General features: G+C 46.6%; 1 protein-coding gene across 2 annotated transcripts in view; it reads left to right on the top strand.

Annotated features, from left to right (window-relative positions):
- Positions 1-23,070, top strand: part of TTC9 (tetratricopeptide repeat domain 9) — a 34,759-nt gene that overhangs the window by 10,561 nt on the left and 1,128 nt on the right. The window contains exons 2-3 of one of the 2 annotated variants that reach the window (XM_045012706.1): positions 16,363-16,545; positions 21,451-23,069. In XM_045012706.1, coding sequence (XP_044868641.1) covers positions 16,363-16,545; positions 21,451-21,467 — 200 coding nt within the window. In that variant the 3' untranslated portion in view covers positions 21,468-23,069. Of the gene's footprint in view, positions 1-16,362; positions 16,546-21,450; position 23,070 lie in introns of those variants that run through there. The other variant, XM_045012705.1, reaches the window with a different exon arrangement.

Genomic DNA, 23,070 nt, shown 5'->3' with positions numbered 1-23,070 from the left:
CTTTGCATAATTACAGTAGGACCTCAGAGTTAATTTCACATTTCTAGTTTCAGATATAAGAATGATACATTCATACAAATAGGATGAACACTCAGTAGATAAGCTATGTAATGATACCTTACAAGAGACCTTTTGCATAAAGCATATTCCAGTTACATTATATTCACTATATTCATTAGCATATTTTCATAAAATCATATGGAGTGCAACATCACACCTATAACATGAAGACCATCTATACCAAAAGTTTACCTGGCTAGTCATTTTCTTCGTTCTCTTTGGTGATATTTCATAACTTCGCAGGTGAAGAACAATCAGAGATGGAAGACACCTACATCTGCATTTGTATTCGGTTTCAACTCACTTAGGTGACTATTCCAGAGTCTTACATCCTCTCACCACATCACCCTGCTGTAAAGAGCTTGTGGGACTAAAACCTGAGACTAGTAGGATTTTGGATTACTGACACCTCTGCATTGCCACCAGAAGCTCAGGCAAGGTTTCTGCTGGTGGACCATGTGAAGCTAGACACTGCAGGAAGTACTGCCTGCCGGAGCTTAAGTGTCAGCTCCCCCCTGCAGTCCACTGACTGGCCTATGCTGGTATGTAAACCATGAAGCCATCACAGAGAACTGTCTGAGCAAAGATGCAGACTGCCCAGGGCCGGCTCCAGGGGTTTTGCTGCCCCAAGCAGCCAAAAAAAAAAAAAAAATAAAAAGCCGCGATGGCAATCTGCGGCAATTCAGCGGGAGGTCCTTCGCTCCGAGCGGGAGTGAGGGACTCTCTGCCGAATTGCTGCCGAATACCTGAAAGTGCCGCCCCGCTCTGGAGTTGCCGCCTCAAGCACCTGCTTGATAAGCTGGTGCCTGGAGCTGGCCCTGAGGCTGCCTCCTTCCTTCCACTCCAGACCATGCTTTGCTCTGAACCCCAGATTCCAACTCTGGACTCTGGCTCAACCTCAGCTTCGCTACTTGGCTCCTGTCTGCAGCTCGGCACCCAACCCTGACTCCCTTGCATCCTGACCAGGCTTAACCCCAACTTCCCTACTCATCTCATGACCACAACTTGGTAACTGACTCATGCACATAAGCCACCCATGGCCCGGCCCAGACAGTTATTTTCAGACCCTCTTCAGCCCCTTCCCCCCCATCCAGCCCTCATAGAAGATTGAAGGGGCAGACCGCCCACTGACCAGCAGTTTCCCTGAGGCTGTGAGACCTGCAGGACTGAGTCACCCATCTGTAAGCAGAACCTCATGCTAAAGACCCAAGCCTGCAGTTTGCAACCAAAGCACAGACCCTGTGCAAACAGTCACAGGCCCAGGGACGCAGCTCACTGCCAAAGCCCAGACCCTATATGAGCAGCTAGCATGCTCACAGAGAAGCAGCTATACTACATGCCTGAGTAGACCATCCATTGCCTGAACAAGGCTGCTGTGGTGCCACGGCCCAAATGGGTTGACAGGGACCATCAGGAACACTGGGGGTTCCTGAACCAATACAGGCTGCTCTTCCTGCTCCACCCCTGAATGTACCCCACTGACCAGAGAAAGATGGGGCTAGTAGTCAGCCTTCTGGTGACTGGTGAATCACGTGACTGGTCTTCCCCAGGTTGGAGCAGAACAGCCCAGTGCTCTTCAACTACGACATCTTCCTGCCAGCCTTCCCAACCATCTTTGATGACACAGCATCATGTCCGCTCTGCAGAGGCTGCCCTCCGGAAGCTGCGTGAGAGGCAAGGGCCGGCCATCTCCCACACCACTCACTTCCAGTGCTTTGCAGATGATGTTGAATGGAATGAGGCAGCCTAGACTCAGTGAGGACGCAAAAGATGAGCTGGCCCACACGGAAAATGCCACCTGCCTAGAGGCCTTTATTGATCTCACCCTGTGCATCAACTCTTGGCTGCCAGAGCCGGAGGAGGAAAGAAGGGTTAGCCAGATGCCCCCACGTCTGCCCGCTATGTCAATGCCTGTAGAACCGAGTCCTGAATCCATCCATGACGCATGACCCCGGAGGAGAAAGAATGTCAGTAGCACATTCTATGGGATGCCAGGATATGTCCTTGCCTCCTGTCCAGCTTGAAAGAGCTTGGGAAACAGACCAGCCCAGGCCCTTGCCCTAGCAGGGTACAGCCTGGGCAACACCAGAGTACTATGTTCTGGAACCATTCCCTAACCCTCGAATGGAACCTGTTCTGGTAACCATGGGGTCTCCCCGCATTTCCAGGTGGTGCAGTGATTACAGGTCTTGAGGGAGGCAAGGCAGATTCCTCTGCCACTGTCAATGACAGATAATGGGGCAGCTGCCAACTTTATAGACACTAAGGCAGTCCAAACCCTCCAGATCCCTTTCCGGCCAAAACCAACACCAGATCTGGTGGAGACGATTGATGGATCACTCCTGTCACCAGGACCAGTGACCCAGGAGACTGTCCCCTTATCTGCCACAGTGGTAGGACACCAGGAAATAAGTTTTGATGTGATCCACTTTCTATTCTTCCCAGTAATTCTTGGCACGACATGTATCTCCCAGCAGCGGAGCAGCATTAGCGTCCCCTGTGAATATTGCTGGAAAGCTTGCCTTCAACAAATTGACCAACACCTCCCCCACCAGGTGATCTGCACTCTGGCCCCTGGATTGGTTAAGACCCTCAAAAGCGAAACCCTGGACAGCAGTGAGCTAACCAGAACAGGGGTGGCTCCAGACTAGAACCCCAGCCTCCCTGACAAGTACTGAGACTACATGGATATATTTGAAAGGAAAAACAGATTTACTACCCCCACATAGGGACTATGACTGTCCAATAGACCTACAACCAGGGACAAAGGTGCCCTATGGACAGTTATACACTATATCTGAACCAGAGCTGGAGCCCTATGCATGTAAATCCAGGAAAACCTCATAGTGTTTCATTCAGAGTCCTTGCTGTGCGAAAAAAGGATGGGTCACTGTGCCTCTGCAGTTGGCATCAAGGTTTGTTGCATGGATTGGTTCCTGAGCTAGAGTGAATGGCTTGCCAACTACAGAACCAGTTTCTCCTCCCTTGGTTTTCACTCAACTGCTAGAACAGGGCCTCATCCTCCCTGATTGAACTAACCTCGTTATCTCTAGCTTGCTTCTTGCTTGCATATATAAACCTGCCCCTGGAAATTTCCACTACTTGCATCCGAAGAAGTGGGTATTCACCCACAAAAGCTCATGCTGCAAAACGTCAGTTAGTCTATAAGGTGCCACAGGATTCTTTTCATGTTTTAGTATGTAATTGTACAGCATGCAGCACAATGGGGCCCTGAAGACTATTGTGGCATCTAGGATTACATAATCATCCTGATTAACTCCATTTGTACAGACCAACTTCCCATCATAGTATCCCAAAGCTGTTCACTACTGTGCACCATCCCTGTGTCAATAACTGCAACTGGTTAGGTGCTGCTAGATGGAGATCTGTTATATAGCAGCACCTGTGGACCACTGGGGACCTAGGGAGCTAGTTGTTGACCTGGTGCTGGCTCCTCCTTGTTGTTTCCACCTGTTTGCATAGGCATCCAGGCTCTTCTTTGCAGTGAAGATCATGGATGCCCGTTAAGAAGTTCTCACCCCTGCCTTGCACAGCCCCAGCTTTTCCTTTTTTTCCATCGTTAAAGTGTAGTCAAAATCCTGTCTTTGTGACTGCTCAGTCTGTTGCCATGGAGGTCATTGTGACATCACAGATTCAGCATTCTATGACTTACTTCCCTGCAGGCACAGATGAAGCAGCAGGAACCTTTTGTGTAAAACAAAACATCTTTGAAAATCAGCCAACGTGCTTATGTTTCCCTTTGCCAGGCATATTAGGGTTGGATGTGTTACAGCTCTGCCCTGCTAAGGCTGATGCTTTATTAACTGCTGCTCACAAATCCACTCCCTGTTTCCTGTGCCATCCGATTGCATAATACCAGCATGCATTTGCCCACAGCCAGTTGGTAGCAGGCTTTCACTTGGAAAGTTCTGCACCACTGACAACAGCAACCACTCTTGCCTCTGTACTGCAGGCTGCAGAAATCCACTAATCATGTCCATTGATCTAGTTCCCTAAGACCTATTGAGAGAAGCGGTTGGGTCAGCAATCAAAGAAACATCCTTCACTATTCTATTCTATATAGGTTTTTATAAATGCTTATCACCTCAGTATCCGAGCACCTTCCAGTAGTGCATTTGTTGTTTGTTCTTGCCTCCTCTCCTCAGAGGGAGAAACATGTGCAGTGATGTCTTGTGGTAGGGTGTGTCTTTATATTTTAAATATACCTGTTGCTATGTGTTTATATTAAAGAAGGCAGTGCCAAAGTAATGCACCTTGCACTTACAGCGGAAAGTGGTGAGGTTTGTGGTGGTCCTTTGTTCCTGGTGGAATTCATTCCATAGTCTCAGACCACCGCTGGAGAAAGTTCTGTCTCCTGCATAGATGAGCTTTACTCTTTGATTGTTGAGAGTTCCATTGTACCAGAGGGACAGAATTGTCAATGGCAGCCTTTATGGAGCTTCAGACAATTTTTTGGATAGCCTTGGCTAGTCCACGGAGCACTTTGAAGATAAGGAGCGAGACCTTGAACTTGTTTTGAAATTCTATGGGAAGCCAGTGTAGGGAGCAGGGGACAAGCTTGATATGTTTGCAGTAGCCTGTGTTGCTCAGGTGTGCTGCAGTGTTTTGAACTAGTTGGAGTTTCCTTAGTGCTGAAGGTTTCATATCCAGGTGTATCTCATTGCCATAGTCCAGCCGAGAGGTAACGAAGGCATGAATAATTGAAGCCAGGTCTTCATCCACCAGGATAGGCTGGAGTCTTCTAGCCAAGCAGAGCTGGTAGAAAGTGTTACTCACAGATACTGCTCTGCGAGAGCTTAGCATCAATGAGAAATCAGAGCGCTTGGACTGAATTGACCTATTGTGGGTGTGTATCTTCAACCAATGAAAACTGCACGTGGTTGCAAGCTCTTCAAAATACTTTCCTGTATCCACCAGTACCACCGCTGTCTTGCTAAGATTCAGCTTCAGCTAGCTGTTCATCTACGAGCTGATATCATCCATGCACTGGGGCCAACGTGGTGGTGGTGGTGTGGTCCTGTGTGGCGAAGGATAGGTAGAGCTGTGTCTCATCTGCATATTGCGTGTTTGAAGGAGGAAGGGAAGATTCCTTCACTCAGTGAGGCATGGCTCTTTCCGTCAAGAGTGGCACCAGTTGGTCATGACTCTCATTCACAAGCTAGGAAGTAGTCAGCATGTTTCCCTCAGAGTTTAACTCTTGACAATTTGGAGTGCATTGCATCTCTGAGGGATTGACTGAGCCATCAGCTCTCAGTCCTGCTTTACTATTCCACCTTGGCCATCTGTGTGTCATCTAAGACGAAGCAAGTTAAGTGTCTGCCTTGCCATGTTCCCCTTGCTCCTTAAAGCAAGGGCTTCAGTCCTATTCAATGTAACCTAATCAGGCAGTGAAGGGAGTTCTCCACCCATTTGCTGCAATCTTGAGACTCTGTGTAGCCTGTTGTGGCTGTGACTTCACATCTGCCCACTGGTTCACTCAAGGTCTTTGCCAATCTGAAATAGTCAGCTGTTAGGTCCAGGCAGCAGGCTACTCACCCATTTACTGCCTCCCAGCAAAGATGGGCAGGAGGGACAGAGAATAGGTGCACTGCAGCCTTGCCTTGGATCCATCCCCCGTATTCACTGACCAGAGTTGCTGAGCTGGAGTGGTATAGACCCCCTGCTCTGAGAAGCAAGGGACACGGAGGTATATCCCAGAGTCACAATGCTTCCTGGGGCTACTCCTGCACTGATTCCCACCCCCACCCCTTGTTCTGGGCTGTGCCCAAAGTCACAATCTAGCCCACAGTTTTCAGTTCTCGGAGATGAAGTGTGCCCAATGCAGTGATTTCTGCCGTAGTCCGCAAACAGCCTGAAGCAACAGCTCTGTGAGGTGAACTGCTCCATGTATCTCAATGGGATGTTAAGACCTACGGCTCTAGGTGCCCTGCCAACACCACTCCAGCAGAAGATTGTGTACGTGGCTGCAGGAGAAGAGTGCACTGAGCCCTGCCTATCTACCCAAGCAGTACATCCTGGGGAGGTTTCCCTTCCTGCTACCCTGGTCTCTCTAGGGGGATAACCATTCCAGCTACTTATGAGGGGGGCACCCCACTGCTGCTCCTGCAGGGAGGAAGGGGGTCCATGCTACTGCCCCTGCCTCTACAGGGAGACAGCCCCCCTCTGCCACTACAGGGTTGGGTCTGCAGGAGTGAAGCCATGGAAGGGAGTGGGTCTGTATCATGGTGTCCCCAGGGTCTTGCATTGCCTTGAGCTGGCCGTAGCCCTGAAAAGACACTCTGGCCACTCTTTTTTGGAACTTCAAAACAAAAAATTAAATTGGAACCTGCTCCATGTCCCAGGCCATGATTCTTGTGGCAAAGGGTGTAGCAGAGAGTTACACTTCAACTCCTACTTCAGACACCGATTTTTTTTTTTTTATACACAACTGTAATTCAAATCCCTGGCAACTATCCTCTTAAATTATTTGCAGCGATTAAGGGCTCAAGCCTTGGCAGTGTGTTCATGCTCCAAGAAAACAAGAGCAGCATAATATCCAAAGCCATGTAGGAATCACAGAGAAGAAATATCAGAATTCTTGTATGTATACATTACTACATTCCCATCCTTAACTGCTCTGGTATAACTGGAAGCAAGGAGGGAGCCATCCCAGTTCCTGTGGTTAATAGATTTTAAAAAAAAAAGGGATTAAAGTGTAGTAGTAAAAGGAAACACTTTAACCGAATGCATAATTTATCTGTGGAACTGCTTGTCACAAGGTGTCATTGAGGGAAATAACCTAATAGGATTTAGAAAAGGATTAGACACTTACAATTAATAAGAACGTTCACAGCTACATTAGGCAGGATCAGAATTGTACAATGGATATTAAACTTTGTTTCAGGGCCAAACTAACTTGCTTGGGATTATGTTGGATGCGCAAAGACTCAGGCTGAGGGCAGGTGTCCATGGCCAGGTGATTCCATAGTGGTTAATTATTGGGTTTCTTGTACCTTCCTTTGAACAACATAACTAGTCACTGTCAGAGACAGGATATTATACTGGATGGACCTGTTGGTCTGATCCATTACAGCAGTTCCTATGTTCCTAGCTTCTGCAGATACACTTTCTACTTGGGATAAAAACTTTTTACCAATATAACTGCAACTAAGAGAGGGGCTTCAGCTAGTACAGGTATGTTGGTCAAGAATCAGACCTCTTCACATCCCTGACCACCACAGCTGTGGTGACAGAAGTCTGCAGTGCAGATTTGGCGTTAATGTGGGAAGTCAGAGTACTAAAATGACCATTGGTACAGAATTTGAATGGCTCGGCGTTTAAATAAGAGGAGCACCTCTCCCTGTTTGTTCCTTGCTTAACACTGAGTTACATTTTAAACAGGGTGGAGTGTAGTTCAAGTCCTGGACCCTGTGTGAGAGCAAATAAATAAGCCGGCCAGAGTGACAGGCTTTACCATTTTATATCCTTCATATACACTGTACCTAAAATGTGTGAGAATTCGAAGGTCCTGGAGTCAGGAGAGGATAGGATCTAATGCTCTTTAGGGCAGGTCAGCAATCCATTGCTGTCCTGGCATCCATAGAGGGATGTCTGGGAGGTGTGTCAGTAATACAGAGGTAACTCTGTATCTGGTAGTAAAGGACAGGAGAGAAATTACAGCTGAACTGGAGGAGGGACTGGTTGCAATCACAAAGGTACATTCCAGAAAAGTAACAGACTGTCAGGTGAAAGTGTTACTGCACTCCTGATCAGGACAAGGATGCCGAGTGCACAGTGCTCAAATTTGAGGATAGATGGCGAGAGCATTCCAGTTCCAATAGTAAATGCCATGATGAGGCATGGATGAGAGGAAGTCTTGAAGATAACTTGCTCCCAATCTCTACAGAACCTTATAGATAATCATGAACACCTTCAGCTGTACCAAGAGGTGAACGACATCCAGGGCAGGCAGGCCATGGAGCCCAGGTGTTGTGTGCCCATGTTAGCTTACTTGGTTTATTAGTCAGGATAATGCACTAGCTTTTAGCCTCTGAGTGATCATCAAGGGCAGCTCCAAATTGAACCCATTGGCAGAAATCCAGCGTGGAGGCAATAATGGCATGGATGACTATGTCAATGACTTCATCTGAGGAGAAGGGTCATAGTCTTCAAGCCAGCTTTAGATTCTTTTCTCTCTACTGCTGTCACTTCCTCCAGATGCTTCTCCCTTCCTACCAACATCCCCTCTATCTGGTCTTGAGCATGTTTAAGCTAGCCATCATTCATTCAGGACCCCACTTTGGCCATGTAGCTATTCCAGCTATGCAGCACCTTTCACTGGAAAGGATCCCCAATAACTTTACACACAATATATGCTTGTAGAAGCTATTTGCCCAATAGATAGGTGTCCAGGACATTGCTACCAAGGATCTGTTTTGTGGCCCAACTAAACTAGAAATTCAGAGAACTTTGGCCTCTGCACCAAGCCTCTTGTTGTACTCTAAGCACCAGCCCTATGGCCATACTCTCTGCCTAAAACTCCTTCCTGGTCTCCAGAGTCATGGTACATCTAATGAATTTGCTGATCCCTCTTCAGATATTATCTGCTATTGCCCTACAGAAATGACAAGAGACTGGAGCCCCATGGTTGGCTTTGGTAGAACTAATGGGGAAAAGAAGCATTTGATTGGCATTAACAGGAGGATAAAGCAACAGGGAAGGAGGATGTGACATGGAACTGGGGCTCTAGGGAGAGAAAGATTCAGTATGGGTGGAAAAAGCTTGACAGAGAAACAATAACAAAGGGGCTCTGGAATAGATTCAAAAGGCAAAACACAGGCAGCTGGGCTAGATGAGTATTGACTTTAAAAGATAAAGCTAGGTCAGGGATTACTGGGATAATTCTAAGTGAGGTCAGAAAGAAGGAAACCTCCAGAGGATTTAACCTGCCAGAACAACAATAGCAACCGTGACCAAAAGAGAGAGAGACAGACAGACTGGCTGCAGGGGAGAGAAATGTTTATGGAAGCAACATAACCTACTGGTTATTGCAGGGAACCAGGCTTTGTTCTTGGCTCTGCTATTGACTCATTGTGTGACTATCACTTAGAACACAGAGCTCCTGAATCCCCTTTCCATGAAATTCAAAGGGGCTTGAATTAGAGGATCTTGTTTGGGGCCTCTTTCTACTGTCACCTTTTTATTTTGTTGGAACGAGGATTTATTGTTGCACATTTCGAGAGGGAGTTTACCGCAAAGTCTAACTCGTCTGCCTGCCATCATTTGACCATTCCTTTGGCTGTGTCCCAGCGGAAATTCTGTTAGGCTACTTTGGTTGGCCTGTGTTGGTTTCATTTGGAGGGCAGTAACTAGAGGAAGCTGTAGCCCAATATACTCATTGCTGTGCTCCAAAACTTACCAAGCCAACTGGAAGCCATGAGAACCAGTTGAAATCTTAGATTGTAATTCCACTAGGGTTATCTTTGCAATACAAATTTAGTCTTGTTATAAAGGAAAACTGCAACTTCATATAACTGAGGTTCTAGTCACTGCAGCGAATGAAAAAGAAGCATAAAACATCGTACTGTCTAAAAAGATAACTTTTAAAAAAGAATAATTAGCATTCAAACAGGCCACTGCCCCCTTGTAAGTCTGATAAAGTTTGAGAGACAGAAGATCCAGTACAGCATTTGAATGCATGGGAAAGGCAAGAAACTTTCATAGCTGTTGTAAGTTAAGTGTTTACACAGTCAAATGATGAGCTCCGTTTCCTGTATCTCAAACTATATCCTGATGCAGGACTTCCTGCTAGGAATTAGCTGTAAAATGGTGGCTATCAGGGAGACATAAGCACCATTCATAATTGTGGTGAGAGGGTGACGTTTCTGAAAAGTTTCGAAAACTTATTTTTACAAATAGGTGAACTTTACCAATAAGGATTGCTCACCTGTGCCAGCCAGACTCTTACAGACAGCAGCACAATGACCCTTTGCATCACATGGCAGGAATATCCAGGACTCGAGCAGCAGAGAAACGGCTCATCCTAGAAGGTTAGCAAAGAGTCTGTCCAGGAAGGTTTAGCGGAGAGGAACAGTCAGAACTGGGAGTGGAGAACTAGGCTGAAAGGAAAGGGATGGAGGCTTGGAAGAAGAGGCTACCTGGGACCCTCAGTGTTGGTATATCCACACCTCATTTAGCATTAATCAGCCCCTGCAGAGAGGGTGCCAGCATGTCATACAATCTGGATTTTAATTTCATATACAGTCTCCTGCATGTAACAACAAGCAGGCATATTTACACAGCCTTGGTAGGTGTAGAGGAGTAAATGAGAGCTGCTTCCTATTAGAAAATTGTACTGTCACTTTAATTTTCCCTGCTCATCCCATTAAGGCAGTCCAGGAACTAGTCGTCAGCTAATCAGATTATTGCTAGACGTTATCAAGATGGCTATAATTAGCATCTTATTGGTGCGGAGCCAGAAAATCCCCTTTGTTTGCAGGCTTGGGATATGGAATATTTCATGGGAGAGCGTTGGTCTGGAAACTCTTCAGATCCTAATGATTCGCTCAGTTCTGGTGCGTTAAAGCATGTGGCATTTCTCTAACAAAGAATACTTCTAATCTTCACTCTTTGAGGGTATGTTGGGAACTCTGGCTAACATCTTTGAAAAGTGCAGCCCACTTGTGTGTAGGGGAAGAGAAGGATCTGATACAGCCTCTGTTCTGCCCCCACATTATAAAGCTGTCTCACGTTCCTTTTCATCCCTTGTGGCTCTTTTTTCTCTTGCCAGTTTGGAATCTTGTCATAGAATTTAGCAGAGGTTAAAAAGTGAGGTTTACACGTAAGCGGAGCCCTCTGAATACTAGAGATGGGCCTGGAACAAAACCCTGATTCCAAATACCCCGAACTTGAGGTTAGTTTGGATTCTCAACTGGCCTGCTTGCCTCCCTCCCCTTCCATTTCTCTCTCTCGATATAGATATAAATTAGATAGATAGGTAGGTAGATAACAGACACAAATCGTACATGAAAAAAACACTATTAAGGTTGCAAAATCAGACACTCAAGTTAGGCGATACCAAAATTAAAGTTTCTGCGCAAGCTTAACTCATACATTGTGATATACACTTTCATTACATGGTCACATACTAGTTCTTCCTCAGGAACCCCCAGCCACATCCCCACTGGCTTTAAAGCCTCGTCTCCCTTCCTGGGCTCCTCATCCAATCTCAATGGCCCTCTCCCAGGCTCTGTGGCCTAGTTTCTTTGCCCAGCCAGTCCCAGTTCTCTACCTGCACCCCAGCTCCTCCTCAGATTTGTTTCCCCTCCCCCCTCACATCCTTCACTTCATCCCCCTGGTTCTCAGTCCCAGTCCCCTTTCCCAGCCAGTCCCTGTCTCCTCCAGCACCTCATCCAGTCTTGGTCCATCCCCCTAAATACCTACTGGCTCCCACTCCCCCCACAACCTATTTCTTTTCCCAGATCCTAGTCCTAGTCTCCTTGCTCACCCAGTCACAGGCTATTTGTCCACCATAACTTCCAGTCCCAGTTTTCCTCTGCCCCCTCCAGCCTCTGTTCCAGTTTCTGCTCTCCATCTCCCTCACCCCAAGTTCCTTGTCTCAATTTACTCCCCACCATGAGCCAGCTCTTGTCCCATCTCCATTCGACTCAGGCAACTTCCTAATCCATAAAGCCTGGGTCCAGGAAGGTGTCACTGAGCGCACAAGAGACAGTCTCCCTGCTCTCAGTTCTGGTGCCTGGACACTGACCCAGACCTGGACCCAACATGAGCAATAGTCCAGAGCAGCAATTGCAGGGAAAGTCCTGCTTAACCTCAGGCTGGAGCATGTCCAGCCTGGACAGAATTTTCAAGGAATGTAGCAACTAAAATCTAAAGTTTCTACTCAATGTGTATGAAGCATGTATTTTTCCGGGGCTTGTTCTCTGAAATAGATGAACGATTATGGGTGGGGACAGGGGGAGGGAAATCAGCCTGAGGCGAACACCCATTATGGAAAAATTCAGATGAAACTGTTAAAGTTTGGCAAAGTTATAAGCAACTGAAAACAAAAATGTTATCATGGGAAGTGCCTGGCAACATTAATAATAGGTGGTGGTACCAGCCCTGCCTATAATAATGGACTGCCCTGAAACCACAGATCCAGCCACCCCTGAAATGTGTGAAATATAAATTTGTGACTCAAGACATTCTCTCTGGCAAAGCATTTTTTAATCCTATAGGGAGAGCAGCGAGTGGAATCTCTGATAATGACTAACACCATGCACGACACCTGAGGAACATGCCAGGTGCATTGGTCCAGAAGGATAGGGGTATATTAATCTGGTTTCCATAGTAATTTGGCTCACTCCTTTTACTGTTTCATAAAGGTGGATAGATCTTAGACCTGGTCTGCAGTGCGATTTTAGACATTGATATAAATTGTGTCTATAATAGGGGTTTGCTCTGGTGCAGCTACACCAGTGGCAAAAATCCCAGCATAGTCCAGACTTTAAACATCTTTACCAAAACCCAAATACCCTTATTTTAGATTTCATTACAAACCCCTAACTCATCCAAAAATTCACAACATTTTGGGTTAAGCTGGGCTGTTTTGGTAAACTGGCTGGTTCCCCAAGGCTGCTGGGGAGATTTCTATTGAAAAACAGGTGAAACATGGCAGTTTCAGATGTGCTTTGCTTTGAATTTTTGGGGTTCCTCAAAATGAAACTCTAGTGTAGCTAAGGCCCTGGCCATTTTTCCTTTCAACTTCCTACCATTGCCAAGAGGGCCCCAACAATGGTGCAAGCTGTAGATTTGGGGCAGCTCTGCTAGCACTTTAACCACTGTAGTGTTTAGTCCTACGCTGTGCAGAATTAGACAAATGAACCAAAGTGGCCACATTCCACACATCTCTACTTAGACAGTAACATTCAGTTGCAAAGTTAGGTGGGCAGAGACCTCCCTCAGAGCTTTTGCTAGCAAGAATACCTTGCCCTCCTGTAGCATGTTTTACCTGATGATCTCAAAGCACTTTATGGACCATAGATGCCGACTTTTCATTGTGCTGGGGGTGCTCAACCCCTGGCTCTGCCCCAGGTCCTGCCCCACTCCACCCCTTCCCTCAGTGCCACCCCCCCCCACCCTGCTCCACCCCTGCCCTGCCTCATCCCCTCCCCCGAGCGCACCGCATTCTCATTCCTCCCCTTCTCCCAAGCCTCCTGCATGCCCCAAAACAGCACAGGGAGGGAGGTGCTGATCAGGGGGCTGCCGGTGGGTGCTCAGCAGCCACCATTTTTCCCCCATGGGTGCTTCAGCCCCAGAGCACCCACAGAGTCGGCACCTATAGACAATAATGTAGAAGCTCAACCACCCTGTGAGCCATAGGTGCTGGGGGTGCTGCCGCACCCCCTGGCTTAAAGTGGTTGTCATTATAAACAGGGTTTACAGTTTGCTTCAATGGCTCTCAGCACCCCCACTATAAAAATAGTTCCAGCACCTCTGCTGTGAGGTGTGTAATTTTATAGATGAGTAAAACAGAAACAAAGAGGTTATGTTTCCCCAAGTTCACATAGTCACTAGCAGAGCTGAGAATAAAACTCAGCCAAACAACACCGCTACTGGAAAAGATTCCCTACATGCCAAGTTGGAAAGAAAAGTGCTTCTTCAAGAATGGTACATTCTTCCAAGCATTTAAAACGTATTGTAAAGGTTGTTGTGTAGGGCAGCACCAGTTTGATATCAAGGGAGAGGGAGGAAGGGCTGTATAAACCACAGTCTCTTTTGGTCTCCTCGAGAACAGCCTGTACCTGGAAAGGCCTCACCGGAGACCTATTCCTGAGAGAGCCAGGGTGATGAAATGTTTGATACCATAAACAAACACTGCCAGCCACAGATATACAAGTCTATTTAGGAATAACAACTTTTTAAAAACAATCCTTCCCTGACCGACTTAGGAAGAAAGTTTTAAAAAGATGTTTTATTAACAGCTTCAAGATTTACATTATAAAGTAATCATATCCACAGTCATCTCTAATACTATGGAGAAAGGAGATGGTTCTCAATGAAGCAAAGTGAGTATAAGAATACATGCTACTAAATATTTGTAAGGGACACTCCCTTGAGAGAGAGAGAGTTAGAAAAGTGACAGTCAGAATGGCCCCTTTTCACTCACCATAGCTATTTCCTGCACTTTCCAGTCAAATCTGCTCACTTTGCTGAGACAAACAAGTGTCCAGTATGTTAGCCCCACAGAACCAACTCCATATGTCTTGTGCATCAGCAAAAGCAGCAGCAGCAGCAGCAGCAGCTAAATTATGTTTGCAGAATCTTTATTGCTAATGTCACAAGAAGCCCAGCTAGGTTTTCAGAACACGGGTTGAGTTTGTGGAACTGCCAGTTTAAAAAAAAAAATCGAGCAAGTTTGACACTGGAATATTTGAGGTAGTCTGAGTAAATCTGTCATTTTTACAGAGACACTTCTATTACTATAACTGGAGAGATCAAGGAGCAAAAGAACCAGGGACAATAAACTCCCCTTCCACTCACTCCAAGAGCTGGTCTCTCCAGAACAGGATAGGGCATGTTGGATGGGCAGCATGTGGGAAGCTACTCCCAGTGCTGTACCTGTTCAGTGGATAAATAGAGGACTCCCGTCTCCAGGGCTGTCAAGCCAGCACTAAATTCACACAACCATTTTTATAAGAAGCTTTAAAAAAAGAAAGAAAAACAAGGCACATTCATTTCAAGCTCCATTAGAAACGCAGCAAGAAATCAATGCTGGACAAATAGAAAAAGACAAAACTGGATCAGGAAATACCTTTGCACAATAACTTTACTACTCAAATAGTCGGTGAGTATGTGTTTTGAAATACACTATGTTCTCTACTGACAGCAACTATCTGTGAGGAACACATGATTAGGAGTTTCTGCTTAGAGCCATGAGGCTCTACTAGAATATGGTGTTTAAATCAAAACTAACATACACAGGTGGTCTGTGTTCCTGCCAGGTTTCTTCTGCATGTAGAATCAATTTTTCATCCTGTTTCAGGTGGAACCCAAATGTTGAAATAGTGGAATTTCCCATGGGATGGAAATTCTGTTTGCTGAACAGTGCTCCTTCCTTCCCCTTACCCACAGTACAGGTGGCACTGGGACAACATAGGAAGGGGGAGCTCTGGAGCTCCTTTCATCCTCCTGTGCTGACAGCACTGGAAATGGTTGGAGTGGGAAAAGGAAAAGCGATGAAGCATCTTCCACTAGAGGGAGTGAGCTCAACACAGCTAGGGAGCGGAGGGGCAGCTTGAGAGCCCCATCTCGGGTTGAACAGGAGGTGGGACTGTCTCCTCCAGCTGAGCAGCCAGTCTTCTTTGTCTGTGCCCGGTGCCTGCCAACAGGCCACACAGCAATGCAGGCCTCCAGTTTAGGGGAAGTGGTGTTGATGGCTAGAGTAAGAGGCTGTTCCTGGTTCCTATTCCCAGCTCTCTACTGATTCACCCCAACCTGGGCATGTCCTGTATCATCTCTGTGCCTCATTTTGCCCATTGGTTAAGATGGGTATTAAACATTCCAATGCCCAGTAGGAGTTTATATTTAATAATATGAGGCTTAATTATCTAATGGGCCAGATCATACAATCCTTATTTATGTATTCAGTAAGCAATCAGTGGGACTTTTGGCATAAGAAAGGGCTGCAGGATCAGCTCCCCTGTTTAGGCTTTCAGATCTTCAGTTGAAAGGTGCCCCCACAGGGATCAGTTCAAAGATTTCCATGCCATTAGCTTTACTGCCTGACTTCTAATCCACTGTATAAGAGGCAGTTAAAGGTCACTGTCAACATATTTATAAAATAGAGTCCTTACTTGTATGTTTGATAACCTTGGATTAGTAAAACTAAAAAAAAATTAATCTAGTTTATTTTTCTACTTTTACGAGGCGGGATCATCAATTTTTGTACTTTATTGTGCTTGGACACTGTGTTCCTTTTTGTTTTAGTCAGCTTCACTTCTTGTCTCTCAGCCACTAGCACAAAGCTATTGGACTTGGAGTTCCAACTCTGTAGGGGGAGGAGTTTAAATCCCTGCTCCCCTTGCAAAAACAACCTATCCTCACTGAAATTGCAAAAATAAAACCTTTATATTCAGTTTGAGAAGTTGGATTTGATGTTTAAACTATTTGACTGCGTACCTTTTGGAGCCATACCCCTAGCTCAACCTTTATCTTCCTTCCACTGGATGTGGGGAGGTGACAGAATAAGAGTCTAACAGTTCCTGTTCATTTCTCTCTCCCTGTTCTCATGTCCTGCAGCATGTCTGCTCCAGGCCGAGCTGGTGAATTATGAGCGAGTCAAGGAGTATTGCCTCAAAGTGCTTAAGAAGGAAGGAGAGAACTTCAAGGCACTCTATCGATCGGGTGTAGCTTTCTACCACCTTGGTGACTTCAACAAGGCACTGGACTATTTGAAAGAAGCAAGGTCCCGACAGCCAACAGGTACTGGTAGCCACAAGATTTTCACACTCACAGCCTTTGCTCTTCCTTACATTGAGCCAAATCCATCTCTGGTTTAGCTGCATCGATTTTACCAGGGATGAACATGGCCTACTGTGTCTAGTTATATTTCCTTTCAAGAATTCATTGGTAGCATAGCAGCTTTGCAGTGACATTGCCTGAAGGTATTAGCTTTTGACCACTGCTGAGGCTGCAGCAGAGCCTGGAAAATGGTATTGCGGGAACCTTTTTTTTTGGGGGGGGGGAAGAAGAAGGGAAGCACGTGGAGATGTCTATCTCCCCACTGCTCCCCTCCCGCAGTCCCAGGGATTCCTGCATCTCTGAAAGTGACCATCAGGAGGACACACCTGCATCTTCTCCATAGGGAAATTAGGAGGCCATTTGCTGTTGCTAACATCCACACCTTCCATCATCTCAGTGGAGGCAGGTCTCTGTGCCCCACTAGACAGGCATCCTCATCTCCCCCAATCACCAGTCCCCATTCTTTAACTTTTACCATGGAATCCGTTAGGTTCCTGCTCAGGAACCCACCACCTATTTGCCCAGTAACAACAAAAACATTTTTATTTTCTGCCAGCACGATGGTTGCATAATTAAACTGGCCTGTAAGATTTCTTGGCCCTTGTAGTAATGTACTCCAAACAAAAGTACGGCTCTTGAGCACATGCCCAGGACTGTTCGCTTTAGTAACACAGGGCAGCTTTGTCTTTCTGGCTCTATATTCATGACTTACTGGTGCCAGCTTTGACTGCCCTTTGACATAGATATTTGAAGAGTTTGTCACATCTTTACATAGGCGTGGAGATTAGACCCACCAAAGTGTATTTTTTTAAAAACAGTTCTGAGAAAATAAGGGAAAAAGTTATAAGGATCGAAGGAAAACGTAATGGAAATAGATGCCAAATACAAACATAAGCCAAGAGTGATTTCTCCAGCTTGAGTGTGGAAAGGGAGTTGGACTGGGCCCCGAGGCCTGGTAGAATGCTGCAGCTAGTGCTCCCTCAGCAGAAGGGGGAGCAGGGAGGCTGGCTAACACAGCTGCCAGTGCTTGATGCCCCAGAGGAGTTGTGTCCAGCTGGAGTGAGGACATGGTCACTGCAGGAAAAGGCAAGCATGAGTGTACAGTTGTAAAAATGAATAGGTGTAGTGAGTGCTGGAATCTTTCATGAGGCATTTTGCTTCCATGTGCCATGTATGGACAGAATGCCTCAAGCCTTTGGCCAGTACAGCTGTGCATGTTCCCCTTGCTCAGTTAATGTGCTTAAAGGCACAGTTTAGCCCAACTAATGTACAGTTTTCACCTCCTGCTTTCAGTTCCAGCCAGAGCCAGGAAACGCAGAGACTCATCCCCGCCAAAAAAAAAAAAAAAGGTGGGGTGGGGACCAAATAAAAAGCTATACTGTTCTTTTAAGATTCAGCATAGTTTCAAATTTCAAAGTTTCCAGTCCTTATATTATCTGAATTGGCTTCTCCCTAGTTTTACTGCATGCTTTTCTGCTGTTTATTCCCTGCAGTATTACATGGTCTGGTTGCTCTCATCTCTTTAAAAGATAAATACCTAAGTATTCAACAGCAATGGCCTCAAGCACCACGGCAGGCTACAATGATACTTAGGGGATGGCCCAAACTGCCCTTAATTCAGGGGAAGGATAGCTCTGGACCTGCACTCGACAGCCCGGATCCCTCTCTAGTACTATTTACAATTATTATGACATTTCAGGCCCTTATTCTGTTTTATTTATGGCTATTTATTGAAAGTTGGGGGATACAGTAGGGAAAAGGTAAGTAATCTGGAGTATTCATCGAAAGGAAGGAGGATGGGGTTGTTAAACCACAGTAATGGGAGTCAGATGACTTCAGTGCTAATCCTGGCTTTGCCACGGTCTCACTATATTCTCTTGGATAAGTCACTTAATGTCTCTTGTCCGAGTTTCCCCCTCTGTGAAATGGAGATAGCACTGTTCCCTACCTCTGAAGGGTCAGTTCATTAGTAGTGGTAAAGCACTTTGAGTATTAGTATGATCTTGTTCTGTGCAATGTATCTCTCTAATAAGGGTGATTTGGAGATCAATCACTGGAAAACTACTCCGCCTGACAGAAGGAATTTTTAAATGGCAAGCAGGAATTCACTCAGAGGGTTTCCCTGTTCTAAAGGCTTGTCAGTACAGCAAATCCCTTAAGGCTATTTGTTCCCCATCAAAGGTTAGCAGAGCTGGGATTGGCCTTTTCTCTACCCTCCCACCTCAATCACAAGCAGAGCTGAAAAGAATAAAATAGAATTGTGTAACTCCCCTCATTAGAGAAGACAATTTGGAAAGGGAAAGGGGAGGCTACTTTAATTATGTAAAACTTATCTGCAGCTTTTCATAAACTCTGTGATCAGAAGCTGATCATAGAATATCAGGGTTGGAAGGGACCTCAGGAGGTCATCTAGTCCAACCCCCTGCTCAAAGCAGGCCTAATCCCCAGACAGATTTTTACCCCAGATCCCTAAATGGCCCCCGCAAGGATTGAACTCACAACCCTGGGTTTAGGAGACCAATGCTCAAACCACTGAGCTATCCACATAGCAAAGTTTAAAGTGGTTTGAACTTTGAAGCAGCCAAATATCAGTTTTACTTACAAGCCTTTTTGTTTTCAGAGGAACCTTGGCCTTACCATACATGTTGTTCCACCTCTTCCTGTCCATCGCTCTTTCTAGTCACGGCATATAGAAATTGGGAGCAAAGAAGGAACTTGAGTTGACCTTCTGGTAACATAAAATGCCAGCAGTTAGGCTACATGGGCCCAGCCCCTTCTATTTGTTTTGTAGCAGGGAAATACAAAAGACGGGGAATAAAACCCAGTTTTCCAGCAGAGTAGAGTAGCACGCTAGCCACAGAGTCAACCTTCTGTGTCCTTCTATCTCTGTGATCTACAAGGACTGGGAATCAAAATAGGTCACAGTCATGATACCACAGAGTATTAACCACTAGGCTCTATCTAGTCTCTAAACCAAAACCACAAGGAAAGCAATAGACTTTCCCTTAGAGGGTAGCTTTATATACTAGCATGAGCACAGTCCTGAGAATCAAGAAGCCTGGGTTTTACACCCAGCTCTCCTAATGACCTGTTGTAAGACTTTGGCCAAGGCACTTGAGTTCTCTCTGCCTAAGGCTTTGCCACTGTAAAGTCATCATTCGCTCTCTCACAGAGGCTTAATTGATTAGTGTTTATACAATGCATTGAAATGTTCCAAAACAAGGAGGTAAAATGTGCAGAGAATTATTAGTTAGTACAGGGGTGGCCAACCTGAACCTGAGAAGGAGCCAGAATTTACCAATGTACATTGCCAAAGAGCCACAGTAATACATCAGCAGCCCCCCCACAGTGCCTCCCACCCACCAGCAGCCCTGCCGATCAGCATCTCCCCCTCCCTCCTGATCAGCTATTTCATGGCATGCAGGAGGCTCAGAGGGGGAGGAGCGAGGGCATAGCAGGCTCAGGAGAGGGGGCAAGAAGGGGTGGAGTGGGGTAGGGCCTGTGACAGAGCCAGGGGTTGAGCAGTGAGCACCCCCCAGCACATTGGAAAGTTGGCGCCTGTAGCTCCATCCCCAGAGTTGGTACCTATACAAGGAGCCTCATATTAATTTCTGAAGAGCCGCATGTGGCTCCAGAACCACAGGCTGGCCACCCCTGAGTTAGTAACAAAGGAAAGGCAGAGAGAGAAAGGGTTCCATTTGCTCTGTAACCAACTGCTGTGTATATTTTTCTCTGACAAAAGTGTGAGCTTGAGAGAAGATGTCATGACTTGCCTGGGAGATTTCTAGGTAACCTGCAGTAAGAATGTCTCCTGCCACATACCATGCTACATCCTATTCTGCCCCTGGCTCCTGAGATATAGGAGAAAGCATTTGAGAAATTTTCCATGTGGGTGAATTTGTGCCATGAGTCACTGGCTCCCTTACCCATCAGGCTAGAGGGAGATGTGGCCTCTGATTGCCCAATCATGCACTGAACTCTGCCTCTTCCCCTCAGTCAGGCATCCAGCTGGTCCTACGAGCCCGGGCAGGTGTGATTTCCTAGCATGCTTACTCAATCAATCATCACTTATCACCTTCACGGGGCAGACATTCAAGGTGCAAGATGTGTGCAATAGGGAAGCTCATACAGGCTGTAACCCATCAGCTCCTGGAGCAGCAGAGGATATGAATATTTGAATGAGGGTGCAGGGGACAGAGAGGGTGTTTGAGCTGGTATTATCCTCCCCCCTCTATTTGAGGTCACATACCTTGCACATTCACTGCTTTTGTTTTTTAGAAAGGAGGGTCAAAGCTGCAAAATTCAGATCCAGGTCCTCATCTGAATTTCCCAGTGTCTGGGGCTTTTAGATTCCAGGGTTTTAGTTCAAGACCAGCTCTAAATTTCTTAGACACTCAGTGAGTGTGAAATATTCTGAATTAGCAGCCCAGGACATGGAAGTGCTTTATCCACAGAACAGATATAACACAAACAGCTTCCTCATGCTGCCCTCTGAATGTACCTTAGACCTGACCTGGAAGGGCCACTGCATAAGGTGAGGAAATAGTTTAGTCTCCATGACCACTGAATCCTTGGCCTCCACACCAGATCAGACAAACTGCTAGACTTGCAGCTGAAGATGACTCTTGGAAGGGGGAACCAATCCCACCTGGGAGAGCTTGAGAACCTCCCAGTGGGGCTCAGGTGCTGACTCCTACTCACTGGGAACTCCTTGGGGTATCTGGATGTGTCTTGTTTATCTCAATAGGCCTGGCTTCCCCTTCTTGTTTTTACAGGAAACCTGCCACCATAATGTTCTCAGTGCACACAACAAACCCACCCACCACTGTTGGACACGTTACCTGTTCCTCTTTTCTCCCTTTGCAGGTTCCATCCCCAGCTGATGTGGTAGAGCAGTCTGGGCAGGTCATGAGGAGAGGAGAGGAGAGGAGGTTGCACACAGAATCTTGGGCCTGGTGCACAGAGTAGCCTAATTGACTGATTTCACAGGGCCTCAAATTTACTTAAACTGGCCTTGGTTGGCCTTACAAGGGAGACGGGCAGCAAGGAGCCATTTCTGAATGACAATATCAATGAAAATTGTCTCTTTTTGCATTCTTATTTCTCAGCCACCTTTGTCCTGGGTTGCTGTGTAGGTGAAAACATCCTCCCTCTCCTTCCACTAAGCCACTGGTTCCCCAATGCAGAGGAACATTGGGAGGCATGGCCAGCACCCATGGGGGGGCAAGGAGGAAGCACCACCCAGCTCCGCTCCTGGCCCCAGCGCCTGCTGCTGGCCCTGTGCCCAGAGCTCCACACTGGTTGCTCTGGCTGCCAGCCCCACACCTGCCGGCCTCGGTGAGGCTTTGTTCCTGGCCCCGCCCCTGCCCCTAGCTGTGGCCCCAGCCTCAGCCCGCTTACCCCTGTCCACATCCCCTGCTCTCAGCTCTGGGAGGTGGGAGGTGTGGACAGGGAAAAGGTGGGGGGGGCACTGCACTAGGCAAAGGCGAGCTGGCTACACGGCTGTAGGGCCTCACTGAGGCAAGTACTTCAAGAGGATTCAAGGAAAGATTAGCTACATATGAACTGGAATATTACGTGTATTGAAACCATCTAGAGAGAAGTAATCGCACAGGATAGCAGTCGTCATGCTTCCGAGCAAGCAGATCCTCTCACAGCTGGGGTCAGAGATTAGTAACCACACACATTATACATGCTGTAGCAGTGCACAATTATCCAGGAACTAGGCTTTCAGTTTCTCACCTATACAGCACTGTAGCCTCACACAGCACTCTGCACATGGAGATCAGGACACATTTCTTCCCCCAAGAACTTACTGTCCAAAATAGACATGGCAGCAGAAAGAACAATAGTGCAAGTGTGGGGATTATTGCGGGGGAGAAGGTAGGAAGGATTCCCAGAGTGGGTTTGAAGGAGAAGAGAGGTAACTTGGTCAGCCAAAAGAGAGATACTTTCTAGGCATAGTGGCAGCCTGGCAGAAAGTGAGCAACCAGGACCTGAAGATAAACTGAACATGGGAGTTGAAAGAAGTAAGAGAAGAGATGTAGGTGGGGCAAGAATGTATAGAGCTGTGTAAATGAAGATGAGGAGCCTGAATGACGCATTGAGAGACAGGAAGCCAGTAGAAAGAACTTGATCAGAAAGCAAGAGGAGATGATGACTTAACATATTGAATAGAGTGGATTGGGGAGAAGGCAGGTAGGAGAGGAGGAGGTTACAATAGTCAGGGCAAAAGCTCACCAAGGTCTGGACAAAGATTTTAGAGCAGGGATAGTGAGCAAAGAGCAGATTTCTGTTCCATAGAGGTGACAGGGTACTGACCCAGAGGGCCTTTCTTGGAGGGGGGGCAGTTCCTACGGCCCAGTAACTTCAGGTGCAGTATTTATAAAAAGGAGACATGACGAACAGCAGCAGGAGAGTGTGTAGCTGTTCGTAAGTTTCTCACTGGAAGTTGTAATCATGGTGAGTGCGTGTGTCCTCTTTCCC

The sequence above is a fragment of the Mauremys mutica genome, chromosome 4, assembly GCF_020497125.1.
Source record: "Mauremys mutica isolate MM-2020 ecotype Southern chromosome 4, ASM2049712v1, whole genome shotgun sequence".
NCBI classification, from domain to species: domain Eukaryota; kingdom Metazoa; phylum Chordata; order Testudines; family Geoemydidae; genus Mauremys; species Mauremys mutica.
This window is presented reverse-complemented; position numbering and strand designations above follow the sequence as displayed.